This window comes from Ursus arctos, unplaced genomic scaffold (genome assembly GCF_023065955.2).
Source record: "Ursus arctos isolate Adak ecotype North America unplaced genomic scaffold, UrsArc2.0 scaffold_12, whole genome shotgun sequence".
In the NCBI taxonomy this organism is placed as follows: Eukaryota; Metazoa; Chordata; class Mammalia; order Carnivora; family Ursidae; genus Ursus; species Ursus arctos.
This window is the reverse complement of record NW_026622786.1, coordinates 53,021,152-53,037,441: the sequence shown is the minus strand read 5'-3', so window position 1 is coordinate 53,037,441 and position 16,290 is coordinate 53,021,152. Positions and strand designations below refer to the sequence as shown.

General features: G+C 39.8%; 2 protein-coding genes across 8 annotated transcripts in view; one reads left to right on the top strand and one right to left on the bottom strand.

The window, feature by feature from the left end:
* The window catches only part of RAVER2 (ribonucleoprotein, PTB binding 2), a 91,221-nt gene extending 80,928 nt beyond the window's left edge, over positions 1 to 10,293 (top strand). Inside the window, exons 12-13 of one of the 2 annotated variants that reach the window (XR_008958811.1) lie at positions 1,489 to 1,691; positions 8,260 to 8,327. Coding sequence is in view for 1 of the 2 variants with exons in the window: in XM_026497435.4 (XP_026353220.2) it covers positions 8,260 to 8,406 (147 nt within the window). In the remaining variant the exon portion in view is untranslated. Of the gene's footprint in view, positions 1 to 1,488; positions 1,692 to 8,259 lie in introns of both variants that reach the window. The other variant, XM_026497435.4, reaches the window with a different exon arrangement.
* Positions 10,290 to 16,290, bottom strand: part of JAK1 (Janus kinase 1) — a 156,688-nt gene continuing 150,687 nt past the window's right edge. For all 6 annotated transcript variants that reach the window (XM_048220461.2, XM_048220462.2, XM_044383777.3 and 3 more), the window contains 5 exons: positions 15,236 to 15,360; positions 14,700 to 14,872; positions 13,056 to 13,173; positions 12,286 to 12,396; positions 10,290 to 11,556 (listed from right to left, as the gene is read on the bottom strand). In XM_048220461.2, the coding sequence (XP_048076418.1) occupies positions 11,461 to 11,556; positions 12,286 to 12,396; positions 13,056 to 13,173; positions 14,700 to 14,872; positions 15,236 to 15,360 (623 nt within the window). In that variant the 3' untranslated portion in view covers positions 10,290 to 11,460. The remainder of the gene's footprint in view (positions 11,557 to 12,285; positions 12,397 to 13,055; positions 13,174 to 14,699; positions 14,873 to 15,235; positions 15,361 to 16,290) is intronic.

The following is a 16,290-nucleotide window of genomic DNA, read 5'->3' as shown; positions in this document are numbered from 1 at the left end:
GTAAAAAGTGCTGCAGTGACCATGGGAGCCCAGATATCACTTATGAGTTAGTGTTTTTTTCCTTCAGATAAATACCCAAAACTGGAATTGCTAGATCGGATGGTAGTTCTATTTTTAATTGTTTGAGGAACTCCTCTACTTTTGTTCATAGTGGCTGCACCAATTTAAATTCCCACCGGTAGTGCATAAATTTTCCACTTTCTGCACATCCTCGCCAACACTTATCTCTTTTTTTTTAAGTTTTTAATTCCAGTATAGTTAACATCTCTTGTGTTTTTGATAATAGTCATTCTACTAGGTATGAGGTGATATCTCATTCTCACACCCTCCATGACTGAGGCCAGCATGTCTTTCCAACTTCATTTGCCACTACTCTCTTCCGTGTACCATCACAGGCTTATGCATTCCTGCTGTCTGTGTTTTTGATTTCCATTTCCCTGATGATCTTTTCATGTACCTATTGGCTATCTCTATGTCCTTGGACAGTTGTCTATTCAGATCCTCTATCCATTTTATAATAGCAGTTTGGTTTTCTGCTATTGAGTTACATGAGTACTTTATAGATTTTGGACATTAACCCCTTATCAGATACATGATTTGCCAATATTTTCTCCTTTAGTAGGTTGCTTTTTCATTTTGTTTATGGTATCCTATGCTGTGCAGAAGCTTTTCAGTTTCTTGTGCTTTGTTTTTTGCTTTTGTTTCCTTTAACTTTTGGTGTTAAACACAGAAAATCATCACCAAGACTGATGCCAAGGAGATTACCACCTATGTTTTCTTCTAGGAGTTTTATGTCATTAGGTTTGCTAAAAAATCTGCTTATAGTCTTAAGGCGGTTCCCTTGCTAACAACTTGCTTTTCTCTTGCTACTTTTAAGAATCTCTCCTTTTCTTTAATATCTAATAATTTAATTATAATGTGTCTCAGTGTAGGTCTCTTTGAATTCATATTGTTTTGTACTTGTTGGGCTTTATGGATCAGGATGTCTGTTTCTTTCCTCAGGGTAGAGAAATTTTCATCCATTAATTCTTTGAAAAAGCTTCCTGCCCCTTTTGCTCTCTCCTTTCCTTCTGGGACCTCTGTAATATATACACTGATTTGTTTGATGGTGGTCCGTAAGTCCCTTAAACTATCTTCATTCTCCCCCCCCCCCCGCTTTGGGGGGGGGGCAACTCTGATTGGATGAATGCCACTGACCTGTCTTCAAGTCCATTCTTTCTTTCTTCTGGTTGATCTAGTCTGCTGTTGAACCTTTCTATTGATTTTTTTTTTTTTTTTTTTCAGTTGAGTTGTGTTCTTTAGCTCTGAGTTTTCTGTTTGGTACTTTTAAAGTATTTTCTGTCTCTGTTGAAATTCTCACTTTGTTCATGCATCATTTCCCTGTCCTTTTTTTTTTTTTTTTTTAATATTCTTTGTTTTCCTTTTGTGTTTTCACTTTTTCTTTCTTTTTTTTTTTTTTTAAATATTATTTATTTATTTATTTGACAGAGATAGAGACAGCCAGCGAGAGAGGGAACACAAGCAGGGGAAGTGGGAGAGGAAGAAGCAGGCTCATAGCAGAGGAGCCTGATGTGGGGCTCGATCCCATAACGCTCGGATCACACCCTGAGCCAAAGGCAAACGCTTAACCGCTATGCCACCCAGGCGCCCCTTCCCTGAACTTTTTGACTGTTATTTCAAACTCCTCTCAGGTAAATCACTTATCTCTGTTTAATTGCAATCTGTTTCTGGATATTTATCTTGTTCTTTTGTTTGCAACACATTTCCCTGTTTCTTCATTTTCTTTGACTCTGTTGGTTTCTGCACATTAGATAAAATAGCCACCTCTGCCAGTCTTGACAGAATGGTGTTGTGTAGAGGATGAACCTGGCCTGAGCTCTTCATTGTCCCTCAAACTTTTGTGATTGTTCAAGCCTCCTTCTTTGTTCTTAGTGACTCCCAGTGGTTGAGGGTATGCTAAGATTTGTCAGTGTCCTAAAAGGATGGGTTGCAGTTAGCACATAGATGCAGGCTGATTAGAACCTGGACACTCAGGTAGAAGCTGGAAAAGTATGTAGTTAAACCTCTTCTAGGAAGAAATAGAAATGGAAGTTTTTGCCTGTTCCCTCTGTGCTGGGCCCAGGTATACAGTCACAGGTGGGGGGGTAGAGAGGATATTCCTGCATCCATTAAGAATTTGTTTTTTGTTTCCTATAGTACTGTGGGACTCATGAATATAAGTTCTGTTGGCTATCAGAGTCAGGCAATCTAGAGACATCCCTTGGGTAGCAGCCATAAACGCTGGGGCACAGACGTGTAAAAACTCCTTCTAGGGAGACACTGGTGACTTGGAGTGGGCTGGAAGGAGCAGGTGAGTTTGGTTTTTGTTTTGTTGATGGAAAGTTTCCTTCACTGTGCAAAAGCTTTTTAGTTTGATGTAAGCCCAATTTTGTTTTTTGTTTGTTGGTTTTGCATTTTTTTTGCTTTTGTTTTCCACTGAGGAGACATATCCAGAAAAACATTGCTAAGTTTGATGTCCAAGAGATTACTGCCTATACTTTATTATACAAGTTTTATGGTTTTAGGTCTTACATTTAGGTTTTTAATCTATTTTGAATTTATTTTGCATATCATGTAAAGGTGATTCAGTTTCATTATTTTGCATGTAGTTGTCCAGTTTTCTCGGTACCATTTATTGAAGGGACAGTCTTTGCTCAATTTTGTGTATTTTTGCCTTCTTTGTTGTAGATTATTTGACCATATAAACATGGGTTTATTTCTGGGCTCTCAGTTCTGTTCCATTGATCTATGTATCTATTTTTGTGCTAATACCATGCTGTTTTAATTACTACAGCTTTGTAATATAATTTGAAATCTGGAATTGTGATACCTTCAGCTTTGTTCTTCTTTTTCGAGATTGTTTTGGCTATTTAGGGGTTTTGTGGTTCCAGACAAATTTTGGGTTTGTGGGGGTTTTTTTGTTGTTTGTTTTTTGGCTATAGTTCTGAAAAAATAGTTGGTATTTGGATAGAGATTGCATTAAATTGGTAGATTGCTTTGGGTATTTTGGACATTTTAAGAATATCCCTCCAATCCATGAACATAGTATATTTTTCCATGTATTTGTGTCATCTTTGAGTTCTGTCATCAGTGTCTTATGGTTTTCAGAAGATAGGTCTTTCACCTCCTTGGTTACATTTATTCCTAAATATTTGATTCTTTTGAGCAATTATAAATGGGAATCTTTACATCATTTCCCTGTTATTTTATTATTAGTGTATAGAAATGCAACATGTTTCTGTATACGGATTTTGTATTATACAACTTTCCTGAATTCATTTATTTTTTTTAAAGATTTCTTTATTTTGGAGAAAGAGTGTGCAGAGGGGAGGGGCAGGAGGAGAGGGCAAGAAAGAATCTTAAGCAGACTTCACATTCCAGTGTGAGCCACATATGGGGCTCGATCTCATGCCCCTGAGATCATAACCTGAGCCAAAACCAAGAGTCAGATGCTTAACTGACTGAGGCACCCAGGCATCCCTGAATTCATTTATTAATTCTAACAGGCTTTGGTGGAGTCTTTAGGTTCTCTACATATAGTATCTTGTTCTCTGCAAATATTAACAGTTTAATGTCTTATCAATTTGGATGCCTTTCCTTTTTCTTGTCTGATTGCAATTGCCAAGACTTCCAATAGTACATTGAATAAAAGTGGCAAGAGTGGACATCCTTGTCTTGTTCCTAATATTAGAGGAAAAGCTCTGTTTTTCACCATTGAGTATGTTAGCTGTGGGTTGTCATAGATGGCCTTTATTATGTTATGATCCCACCATACCCAGTCTGTGGAGAGTTTTTATTATGAATGTGTGTTGAATTTTGTCAAATGCTTTTTTTTCCACTATTGAGATGATCATATGATTTTGCTCCTTCCCTTTGTAAATGTGGTGTATCACATTGATTGGTATATATTGAGCCATCCTTGCATTCCTGGAATAAATCTCACTTGATGGTGGTGTAAGGTCTTTTTAAATATTTTTGAATTTACTTTGCTAATGTTTTGTTGAAGATTTTTGCAACTATGTTCATGAAGGATTTTGGCTTGTAATTTTGTTTTCTGATAGTATCTTTGGTAGTATCTGGTATTGGTATCAGGGTAATGTTGGCCATATAGAATGAATTTGGAAGCATTCCTTCCTTTTCTATTTTTTGGAATAGTTTGAGAATAGGTGTTAACACTTCTTTAAAGGTTTGGTAGAATCACCTGTAAAGCCATCTGGTCTTAGGCTTGTTGGGACTTTTTTTGCTTACTGATTCAATTTTCTTACTAGTAATTGGCCTGAATAGATTTTCTGTTTCTTTCTGATTCAGTCTTGGAAGATTATGTGTTTCTAGGAATTTGTTTCTTCTTGTTTGTCCAATTTGTTGGCATTTAATTTTCTGTAGTAATTATAATTTTTGTATTTCTAAGATGTCCATTGTAACTTTCATTTCCAATTTTGAGTTTTTTGTTTTTTTATTGGTTGGCTAATGGTTTATCAATTTTGTTTCTTTTCAGAGAACAAGTTCTCAATCTCATTGATCATTCCTATTGTTTTTTAAGGATTTCATTTATTTCCATACTGATCTTTATTATTTCCTTCTTTCTACTAACTTTGGGGTTTGTTCTTATTCCCTTTAAGCATAAGGTTAAATTGTTGAAGTTTTTCTTGTTTCTTGAGGTAGGCCTGTTTTGCTGTGAACTTCCCTCTTAGAACTGCTTTAGCTGCATCCTAAAGATTTTGGACTGTAACATCTCCATTTTCATTTATGTCCAGGTGTTTTTCTGATATGCTCTTTGACTTCTTCTTTGACTTATTGGTTGTTTAGTAACATGTTATTTAGCCTACATGTGTTTGTGTTTCTTTCAGCTTTTTTTCTTCTAATTGATTTCTAACTGTTCTGATCAGAAAAGAAATGACATGTTTTCTTAAATTTATTGAGACTTGTTTTATGGCCTGTTTATCCTAGAGAATTTTCCACATGCCCTTGAATATGTATTCTGTTCTTTTGGGGTGGAATGTTCTGTATATATCTGTTAGGTCCCTCTGGTCTAAAGTTTTATTCAAAGCCATTGTTTCCTTATTCATTTTTCTGTCTGGATGGCCTATCCATTGATTTAAGTAGTGTGTTAACATCCCCTACTATTATTGTATTACTGCCAGTTACTCCCTTATGTCTGTTAATATTTGTTTTATATAGTTAGGTGTTCCTAAATTGGGTGCACAAATATTTACAATTGTAATATCCTCTTGGACTGATCCCTTTGTCAATATGTAATGACCTTTTTTTCTCTTGTGACAGTCTTTGTTTTAAAGTCTATTTTATCTGAGTATTGATACCCCAGCTGTGGGATTTGTTTTGTTGTTTTTTGTTGGCTTCCATTTACATAGAATAACTTTTTTTCTATATCTTCATTTTAGTCTGTAAATGTCTTTAGATCTAAAGTGAGTCTTTTGTAGGTAGCATATGGATGGGTCTTTGGGTCTTACTCTTTTTATCCATTCTGTGTCTTTTGATTGGACCATTTAGTCCATTTACATTTAAAGTAATTATTGGTGTGTTCATTGTCATTTTGTTAACTTTTTTGTTTTCTGTTCCTTTTTTCTTTTGTTCTCCTCCCATGTGGTTTGTTGGCTTTCTTGAGTGTTATGCTTAGATTCCTTTCTCTTTTCTGTTATGGGGTTTTGGTTACCACTGGGTTCATATATAATGTACTATGTGTGTACAGCAGTCTATATTGAGTTGATGGTCACTTAAGCTCAAACACATTTTAAAAGCATGAAATTTTTACTCCTTCCAAATTTTATGTATATGACACCTTATCTTTTTGTGTATCCCTTGACTAATTTTTGCATATATAATTACTTTTACTTTTGTGTTCTAATCTCCTTACTAGCTTTGTGATTGATCTACTACCTTTATTATGTTTACTTTTACCAGCAAAAGGTTTTCCTTTCATAATTTTCTTCTGGTTATGGCCTTTTCTTTCCACTTAAAGAATTCTCTTTAACATTTCCCGTAAGGCCAAATATAGTGTTCTTGGTTGTCGGTTTTATCCTTTCAGCACCTTGCATATATCATGCCACTCCTCTGGACTGTAGTTTCTCTGAAAAATCAGATGATAGCCTTATGGGGTTTCCCTTGTATGTAATGGTTTACTTATATCTTGTTTTTAAGATTCCCTCTTCATCTTTAATTTTTGCCATTGTAATTATTATGAGTCTTGGTGTGGACATCTTTGGGTTCATCTTGTTTGAGGCTCTCTGGTTTTCCTGGACCTGAATATCTGTTTCTTTCCCCAGATTAGGAAAGTTTTCAGATGTTACTTCTTCAAGTAAGTTCTGCTGCCTTGCCTCTCCCTTTTCCTTCTGGGACCCTTATATGAACGTTATTCTGATAATGTTGCAGAGGTCTCTTAACCTGTCATTATTTATTGTTTTTGCTGTTTAGCCTGGTTGCTTCCCATCACCCTGTCTTCCAGATCCCTGATCCATTCTTCTGCATCCTCTAATCTGTTGATTCCACTAGTGTATTGCTCATATCAGCTGTCGTATTCTTCACTTCTGATTGGTTTTTATATTTTCTCTCTGTTGAAGTCCTGAGTTCATCCACTCTTCTCTCAAGTCCGGTGAGTATCTTTATGACCATGACTTTGAACTCTTTATCAGGCATATTTCTTATGTTTTGTTTTGCTCTTTTTCTGGGATTTTGTCTTTTGACATATACCTTTATGTCATTTTGTCTAACTCTGTCTATGCATTAGGCAGGTCAGCTATGTCTCCTGATCTTGAAACCAGTGGCTTTGTGTAGAAAAGGCCCTGTTGTAAACTGTTCCTAGTCACTAGAACCAAGCACTCCAGGGGTGTTCCTTGTGTGGGCTACACGTGCCCTCCTGTTATGGCTACGACTGCTGCTAGTGCCTAGGTATGCAGGACTTGCTCCCTGTGAGGCCTGGTTGCAGCTACTGTGGTGGCACTGGTGGGTAGGGTTTGCTTCCTGTGTTGCTGGCTTAGAGGCCTAGCTGCAGCCACCATGGGCTCACTGGTGGGCAGGGTTTTGGCTCTCAGCCCAGCTTTCTGCATAGTAATGAGCCACTGTGACTGCTGCATGTGTGCTGGTGGGGAGGGTTTGCATTCCTCCCCTGTCCAGGGCAGGTCCACAAAGGAATGACATGGGTGGGGTATGTAGTGCTAGCAAGGCAGATGAAGAGTGCTAGAACTGACTCCTGAAAGCCTCTGGCTATCTAGGCTAGGGAAAAGCAAGAAAAATGGCACCTGCCAGCACTTTTATTTCCAGAGAAAGCTCTTGCAGATCCCTGCCCCACGGGCACATGACCTAAAATTAGTCAATTTCCAACTCTTTCATACTGTGTCTTGGGCTGTTATTTAGCTTGTTGGCTCTTTAAGGGTGGAGACTTAGTTTCTTACAGCCCTCCAGCTCTCCTGGAGGTAAGCCTTGCTGATTTTGAAAGCCAGGCTTATGGATACTCACCTTCCCAGTGCAGGTCCTGAGGTCTGGGGGTGTTCAGTGTGGGCTCTGATCCTTTTGCTCCTCTGTGCTTATGATGTCCTTCCTGTTTGTGGGTAGTTGTGCTGGGGTTTGGTTCCATATTGCATTTCTGCTCCTCCTACCCTTTTCAGTGTAGCCTTCTCTGTGTTATTCGCTTTGGAAGATCTGTCAGTCTTCAGGTCATCTCCAGAATTAGTTGCATAGATATTGTTGCCTCTATGGGATGAGGTAAGCTCCGGATCTTCCTATTCTGCCATCTTCCTCTGAGCTCTGGAAATGGTCTTGAATTCCCTGTGCACACCTGTGTTCCCCTTGGGTCTGGAACCATTTGTGTTTTTACACCTGCTAGTGTGTTGCCACTTCTTTTGTTGCTAGACAGACCCATCATCTAATTTGATATGCAGTTCAACTTCTTAGCCACTCACCTTTCTCAGAGGAATACGGACATCTAGTACAGGTATTCTGACTCAGTGGGGTTTAACTAGGTGGGGACAGCAAAAGCAATGCAATTGCTTTTTTTCCTTTCCCCCAAATATTGGGGGTGGAGGAGAGAGGGCACTCAGAGGCTGGTTTGTATTTTTTTGAAGGTTCTATATCAAAAGTGATTTTGATATAGAAATTTTATCCTGTATTGTTTTTAGACCAAATCAGAAGAATTGCTTTTCTTATAAAAATCTTTAATGAATAAACCAATTTTTAATTTAGATATTAGCATTGTGCTTTTTCTCATAGGTATCCTCTTTAAGAAATGAAAAGCGAGGCTCATCATATCTCATCTCTGCCCCAGAAGGTGGTTCTGTGGAATTGGTTGATCAGCATTCTCAGGGGACAGGAGCATATTTCATGGAAACCTACTTAAAAAAGAAGCGCGTATATTGAGTTAAGTTCTCTCCTTATAACCTCGTAAGGTTTTTTGCAGTATCTCCGCTGTTCATCGCTGCCTTAACTACGTTCAGACTAGCCATATCCTTTAAATACGGGTTTCTAATTTCCCAGAAGGAACTGTATTGTGCAGCAAGCAGAATTGCCAAATAAAAAATAAGTAGCAATAAGACAACGGAGGACCTTTTCCATTAGAATTAGATGCATCTTAATTGGTATTAACTTATTAGTCCACTGGAGAAACTAACAATGTTCCAATATTCCTTGTTTAGGACGGGGAATAATTTTGACACCAAGTATGAAGCAATAAATGGGAAACGGTCTTGTTTCCTGAGCCTTAGAAGAATGAGTTTCTAATATGCCAATGTACATTTCAATCTACTTTCCCTAGAAGTTATCTCATTTATAGATTTTTAGAACTTTTCCTAGAACTGTAAGAGTGCAACTACAAAATGCAGTGGTGGTAATGTTATAAAGATGTTCTACATGCAAACTAAATAATTACCCCCACATCAGGCCTGCACTATAAAACCCAGAGTGATAAGTGATGTCCAAGTTCTACACAACTACAGATGCTTTAATCTTATACCTTTCGTGAAAAACAAGCTATTTTTTAAAAAAAAAATAGCTTTGGCGAAATAATTTCAGGGGTTGGTGGACTACACCCTGGGGTCAAGTTCAGTCCTCCACCTGTTTTTATATTGTCTGCAAGCTAAGAATGAGGTTTACATTTTTAAATGAAGTAGACCAGATTTGAATTAAGTTCTAGAAAATTCAGATTTTGGTGTCCATATATAAAATTTTATTGGAACACAGACACGCTCATCATTTACATACTGTCTAGGGCTACTTCTGTGCTATGGTGGCAATGCAGAGTAGCTGTGACAGAGACCATATGGTCTGCAAAATATGTATTGTCTGGGCCTATATGGGGGAAAGTGTGCTGACCCCTGGTCTAATGGCACTAATTCCCTAATCCTTTAACTTCTGCAACAGACTTGTAAGTGGCAAGCAATGTAGGTTTCTGATTTCATGGCAAAAACTAGTGATGATCTAATTGCTAGAACAAGGCCTATTTTGATCCTCAAATGCCCTTATTTCCACAAAGAGTCAATGCTGCTCTTTCTGAAGGAGCACTGTGGAGGAACAGTTTTGAGCTAGTAAGTTATACCTCACTTTCTGCTTTCTCTTATTCTTTTGTAGTGTTAGGCTGAAAAATTATCAGCTATTTAACTCAATTTACTTCAGCAAGAATTGTTTATTGCATATAACTTCTGATATCACCATTTCCTGAAGACTTTGGTATAAACATACGAGAAACCATCTAGAAATTTCCAGGTTTGTTCCTTGTTATGAGTCTCTAGGATCCTAGTCTTTTTGAAATCAGATTAAATATCTTGTAATTTGGGAGACCTATTTTTGACTATGATATAAGGTACCCTATTCTATGGTTTGTAAAGAAATTGGTTTCATATATTATTCTATTTGAAAATGCCAGCTAGACAGTTAATTACTAAGGATTGGCATCACTCAGTTATGACTCAGCAGATGAATAATGGTTTCTCCATGTTCTGTGCTTCTCCTTCCCATTTCCTATTGCATTAAGCATCTTCAATGCTTAGTCACACCTCTCTGATAATACAGAGCTGCAAAGTGAAAGCAGGAAGAGGTTGAAAGAACTAAGCTCTTTTGGATGATAGTACATGGGGCTCTGCCCTAACATTGGCTAGAACAGATAAGTACAAATCAAGTAGTGTCTGTAATAAGGACCATTACCAAACTCCCCACCCCCTGCAAAGTCTACACTGTTATTTTTCTATGTAAACAAATTGTTTGAATGCTTTGACAATGAAATCTTAATATTAAAAGGCATATGCATGTGAAGTGTCTAGTATATTTATTTGTATAAAGAGTAAACAAAGTGCATATAGAGTGGCCACAGGTTTGACACAGAGACCTTGGTGATGTAGGGTTATTGAATAAATTTAAATGGCAAAGTTTATTGTTGCCATTGAATCAATCCAGAACTCTTTCTTTTTCAGGCTCAAAAGGTGAAAAGTAATGATATACCAAACAAAATGCTAGACAGCGTTAACAAGAAGTTTTTTAGACTCTTGGTCATCAAGTTCTTATGGTTCACATTGAATCAGAGATTAGACATTTTTGATTGATTGATTACCCAGCTACCTCCAAGCAAACTGAAAACTATCTAGTAGGTCCTGAACTCTTGCAGATGGATGGTTAATTATGAAAACACTGACTGGTTGCACACAGCATCCAAAACCAATGTTGCAACAGCTTGCCCCAAAGTGGTAGAGTTAGAAAAGGGTATACAGTAACATTTCTGAAAAGCACGTATGCTAGTATCCCAGGTCTTGGAGTCCATTCTGAGTACTGTTTGTTTGTTTAGGAAAGCAGGGGCACAGGCTTGGTTCTCAAGAATAAACATGCAGCAGAGTATCTATTCCATAGCTGTCCCCCTGGCTCAGACCAGTTTTCTCAAAAATCAGTATTGCTGGTCACCCAGGGGGACAGGAGCAAAGCCACTGAAGAAACAAAGTTTAAGTCCTACTGGTGACAGGAATACACTCATTTTTGTATAGAAACAATAGTCTACTAACTGGTATCTAATATTTCAAGAATGCTTGGTCTATCGCTGTAGAGAGATTGAGGCCATGTTAGAGTATTGGCTAAGTCCATCAATCTCTATCTGCCAGGAAAGCATTTCGCATCAACGGGCGGCTGGGACCAAGGGCTTCTGTTGGCTCCTCTTGTTTTCTGGTATGCAACTGGGACATTACGCTAGCCAAACAGAATGGTGCTTTCCATTCTTTCCAAAAGGAGGAGTGCTTAAGTGCTTTCTACTGTTTTGGTTGTCATTATCTGTTACAGGTGCCAAATTTCAAGAGGGAAGTATTTACATATGATAAGCACCACAGTGTGCCTTTTACATACCCAAATACAAATTTCTTCCCTTAAAAATTTTAAATGGCTTGGGTATTGGTTGGGGAAGGAGGACTTGATACACAGGAGTTTAAATGTTATTCATGCTTATTTTAAAAGTGCTTCAAATCCTTCAATAAGGTTCTGAAAAGTTGTCCGATTGGATGGTTGGAATTCCCAGCATTTTCTCATAAGTTGATAAACCTATAAGGAGGGGGAAAAAAATCAAGTTAAAAAAATTCTTGGAAATGGACTTTTACTCAAGTGTTATTGATGAACTGTCTTGAGAAGCTCATGAATCGACCTTCCAAAAAATGCAGGTCTTACATCTCAGTGTAGACTCTAAATTTCCTCACTGGTTGGTCTTCAAGCCTCAAATCACTTTAGAATACAGAAAACTGAATAAATGTCATAAATGCTATTGACTAAAATGCAATTACAGCTGACCCGCGAACAACACGGATTTGAGCTGTCCAGTTCCAGTTATAGTTTTTTCAATAAATATGATATAAATGTATTTTCTCTTACCATTTTTTTTCTCTTGTAATTGTTATCAGTAAGGCTCCTGGGCAACAGTAGACTTAAGTTTTGGGTAATCAAAAGTCACCTTCAGATTTTCAACTGTGTGAGGTCAGCACCCCTAATCCCGTGTAGGTCAAGGGTCAACTCTATGTACTTGTCACAATTGGGCTACACCAGAGTGTGTTCCTTTAGGGTGCTCACTGAGGTGAGCCTACTTTTGGAGGGAATCCTTACTTTAAACGTTAACTTGTGGCTGTCATCTGCCCCAAAGGTAGTTTTTCAGATGTCTGACTTGAAATTCAGCTTCAGAAAATTACTTTAAAAACGACTTTTCCCACCCCTCCACCCAAACCCTTGCTGGATGAAAACAAAACAAATTGAGTTTATTACTGTAAAATGGCCCACAAATACCTCATCTGGACAGTGAAGTGGACAAGGCAAACGTTTTCCTTCTTTTAATGTATTCACAAGTCTTGTGACTGTCATCTGGCCATGAGTTGGGCCTATCATTTTCAGGAACAACTATGTAAAATCAAACCAAATATTTTAGCATGTATTTAAGGTAAAATTTCTAGGATTAACTGGAAATTAAGATAATAAAAAGGCTTTTCCCCTTATTTTTCGGAAAGATTTTATTTATTTGACAGAGGGAGAGGGAGAAGCAGACTGCCCACTGAACAGGGAACCCAATGTGGGGCTGGATCCCAGGACCCTGGGATCACGACCTGAGCTGAAGGCAGACACTTAACCGACTGAGCCACCCAGGTGTCCCTCTCCTTAGTAATTTTAAAAGAAAGCCCAAAATCTTGATTAGCTCTCAATGATTAGTCTGTAGTCTCTGACTCCACCAACCGCCCCTCCCCTGGCTGAAGAGCCTCAGTGAAAATGACCTCATTTATGGATACCTGAGGCTCAAATAAGGCCCTCCCCACCGCTCCCCATTCTCCCAGGGAACTATCCCTGGGCTCCTCACACAGGTCAGGCCCTTAAAGTCAGCATCATTTTCTAGAACTTGGGCTCCTTGAGGACTTGAGAAAGCCACAAATAAGTGTCAAGTGACAAACCACGTTAAATGGAAAAGTGACACTTTCCATTGTAACACACTAACTGGATTCCACTTAACAAAATTTACACATTTTCAGTGGGTGCTAGGTTCGGATGAAGGGACATGGAAGACTTACCGCCATGGGGCTGTAATCGGAGTCACAGTAAGTAAGCAGCTCGTGCAGAGTCACTCCAAACGACCAGACGTCAGAGGCGATATAAAATTTACACTGAATTAAACATTCGGGAGCATACCTGAAAGAGAGCAGACCATGAAACTTCATTTCCTGGGAAGGATATTCCAACACATTACAGAGTAACTCCGGAAAATCCCTTCTTTGGCTTTTCTCAGTGTTTAATCACACCTCCTAGGAAGCATACATCTGACATGAACAACAATACCGTCACGGGATCTCTGTAGCACACACACGTCCACTTTAAAATAGTAGACAATTTGTGCTCTTCGTTCCACGGAGCACGTGCCGTCCATGTGGAGGCGGCATAGGATGACACACCCCAGGTGTTCTCTGCAAGTTCAAAATTAATCAGCAGTGACCTCACCATGCAGCCTTCTTCCAAGGTCAGCTGTTCCAGCGGATGACACACCCAATTGCCCAAGCCAGAAATGGGGGCACCCCCATATCCAATTTCCTAAATACTTCTCAAACCTACTCACTTCTCTTAAGCCCCACCGTCACTGTCCTAGTTCACACCCTCACTGGCTCTGGTTGAATCAGACTCCCTTGGCTCCAATCTTGCTACCCTCCCAACCACAGTGATCTTTTTAAAGCAAAAGCTGCCATTCTTAAACCCTCCAGTGATATATCCCAAAGCTCGAAGGTGGAGTGCCAACTCTGTGACTTGGCTTCCAGTGCTCCACCAAGTCCTTGAGACCTCCCACTTCGTGATCCGGCAACACTGAGCTGATTCAGATTCAGGTCCCGTGACATTCACTGCTCTCGTCTCATTCTTGCTAATCACGCATGCCGCCTTCTACCATCCTTACAAACCCCCATGGAGCTCTTAAAGTCTTAACAGGACTTCCAGAAAACCAAACCTGAACCATTCTATGCTATACCACCATGAAATTTGGCTGCCCAATCCATTAAATTCTAAACTCGGTCTGCTTGTTCACCACAGATCTCTAGTACCCAGCACAAAGTAGGGCCCCGATACATATTTATGAGTGAATGAAGGCTTAGGCTCCATGGGTGGGAGAGATCTAGGTTTGTCTATGCGGGATGCACCTCGGAGGTGCTGATTTGTTCTATGCGAGCAGTGGAGTAGAGGCTTGAAGAGCTTCTCCCCTGGATGGCGTTGCAAGCTGCAAGGGTTCAGAGTCAGGGTGCAGCCTTCTGACCAAGACACTCCGATGACCCCCTGTGAACCGTGCTCCGCTCTGCTCTGTCTGGGATCGCCCTGAATCTGCCAGTGCCTACTTCCTCACCGCGTTCCCACCCGTTCCTGCTACCTGCCCTCTAGGCGTCCTGTGCGTGGACGTGACCCCTGCAACTACTAATGGTTTTAAGCACTATGTCAGATGAATGCCCTCTCTTGGGAAGCTGGAGATGCTCAGCCACCAGTGGTTAGCGTCCTCCACTCCCTGGAAGACGGTGTCATATGAACATCAGGCATTTCTGTGTGGGCTGCTTTCAGTGAAACAGCCTAAAAGGTGTTTCTTGAAGGCAGAGATCAATCAATTCCAAATGTACTAAGTTCTTTCTAACCTTGACTCTGGCAGAAAGAATAAAAGACATTAACATAACATTAGATTCTGTTACCAAAACACAGGGCTGTCCCGATCATCCTTGACTGTGTAATACTCCTTGTCAGTTTCAATGGCTTTGGTCAAACCAAAGTCTCCAATTTTCACTTGGTGCTCACTCTCAACGAGGACGTTTCTTGCTGCCAAGTCCCGGTGAACATACTGACGAGAACCCAAATAGTCCATCCCCTGAGGGAGAGAGGTGAAGGGAGAGTGCATTTGCTACAGGTTGGTTCAGGTTCCATTTTGTATCCATCACTGCTTCACAAAAAAGCACCAATGTCACTTCATTTACCTATCACTCTTTTTGTTTTGTTTTTAATGCAATAGTAAGACCAACCCAACTAAAAGAAATGCACATTAAATCAGCCATATGAACAAATCAGCCTTCTCCGTACTGGCTAATTTTCATCCAAATCGTGCAGAGCAAAATGGACCCAGGTACAATTACTAGAAAGCTTCCCACTTGCGGTCTAATTACCACCCAACTACCCAGGACAGAGGGCCTGATTTTTTCATCTTTAACGTGTTTTTTTTTTTCTTTCTTTTTACCTTACAAATCTGAACGGCATATTTTAACTGCTGTTTGAGGTTAATTTTGTTCTTATTCTTTGGAAGATATTCCTTAAGGCTTCCTGAAGGCAGAAATTCCATGATGAGCTTAATACCATTTCCTCCTGTTTAGAAAAAAAACACCCATCAGGACAAGGTCGCCAGATGAAGGAACTGTGGGAGAGTAGAGGGGGGGTGTAGGATCTGGAGACGCAGGTCCTGAGCTGATTTCAGGGTCACCCCTGAATCCCAGGCAAGCTACTGAACCTCTATAGCTCCAGAATTTTGGGATCCTCAGCAATGAACAGAGATAGTTACACTCGTGTACATAACACAGCCCAGTCATCAGCACCCACTGAGCTAACAGAGTGCTCTGCAAACCACTGCCAATGACTGATTTTTAAAATTTATGAGCCACTGGGGTACCTGGGTGGCTCAGTTGTTAAGCGTCTGCCTTCGGCTCAGGGCGTGATCCCAGGGTTCTGGGATGGAGCCCCACATCAGGCTCTTCCGCTGGGAACCTGCTCTTCCTCTCCCACTCCCCCTGCCTGTGTTCCCTCTCTCGCTGTCTCTGTCGAATGAATAAATAAAATCTTCAAAAAAAAAAAAAACCTTTAAAATTTATGAGCCACATCATTGCATTACCAATTTTAGAATATAATATGTATTATATTGGCTTGTAAAAAAAAGACATACTTATTAGTATATACTGCTTGCCTTGATTTAGACAACTAGAAAATGAAAGATCCAGCTAGGACTGGATCAGAATAGGAAAAGCAGACAATGGGTGCCAGTTTCATAGGGCCTAAGTATGAATATCGGGATGAGTGAAGTCCAGTCTCCAGTACTGGGAGAGAACGCTGAGATCATCCCTGGCAGCGGTGGCTTCTCCGGGAGCTCTGCACCGAGGGACATGACCGTGCGTACAACAGTGAAGCCCCAGAGCTCCTGCAAACCACCAGCGAGCATGTCCAGGGGGCCCAGATAAGGCCAAGGACTCTGCCTGCTCGGTTTTGGCCTTTTAACCCCAGACAGTCCCTTCGCTTTCAAACCAA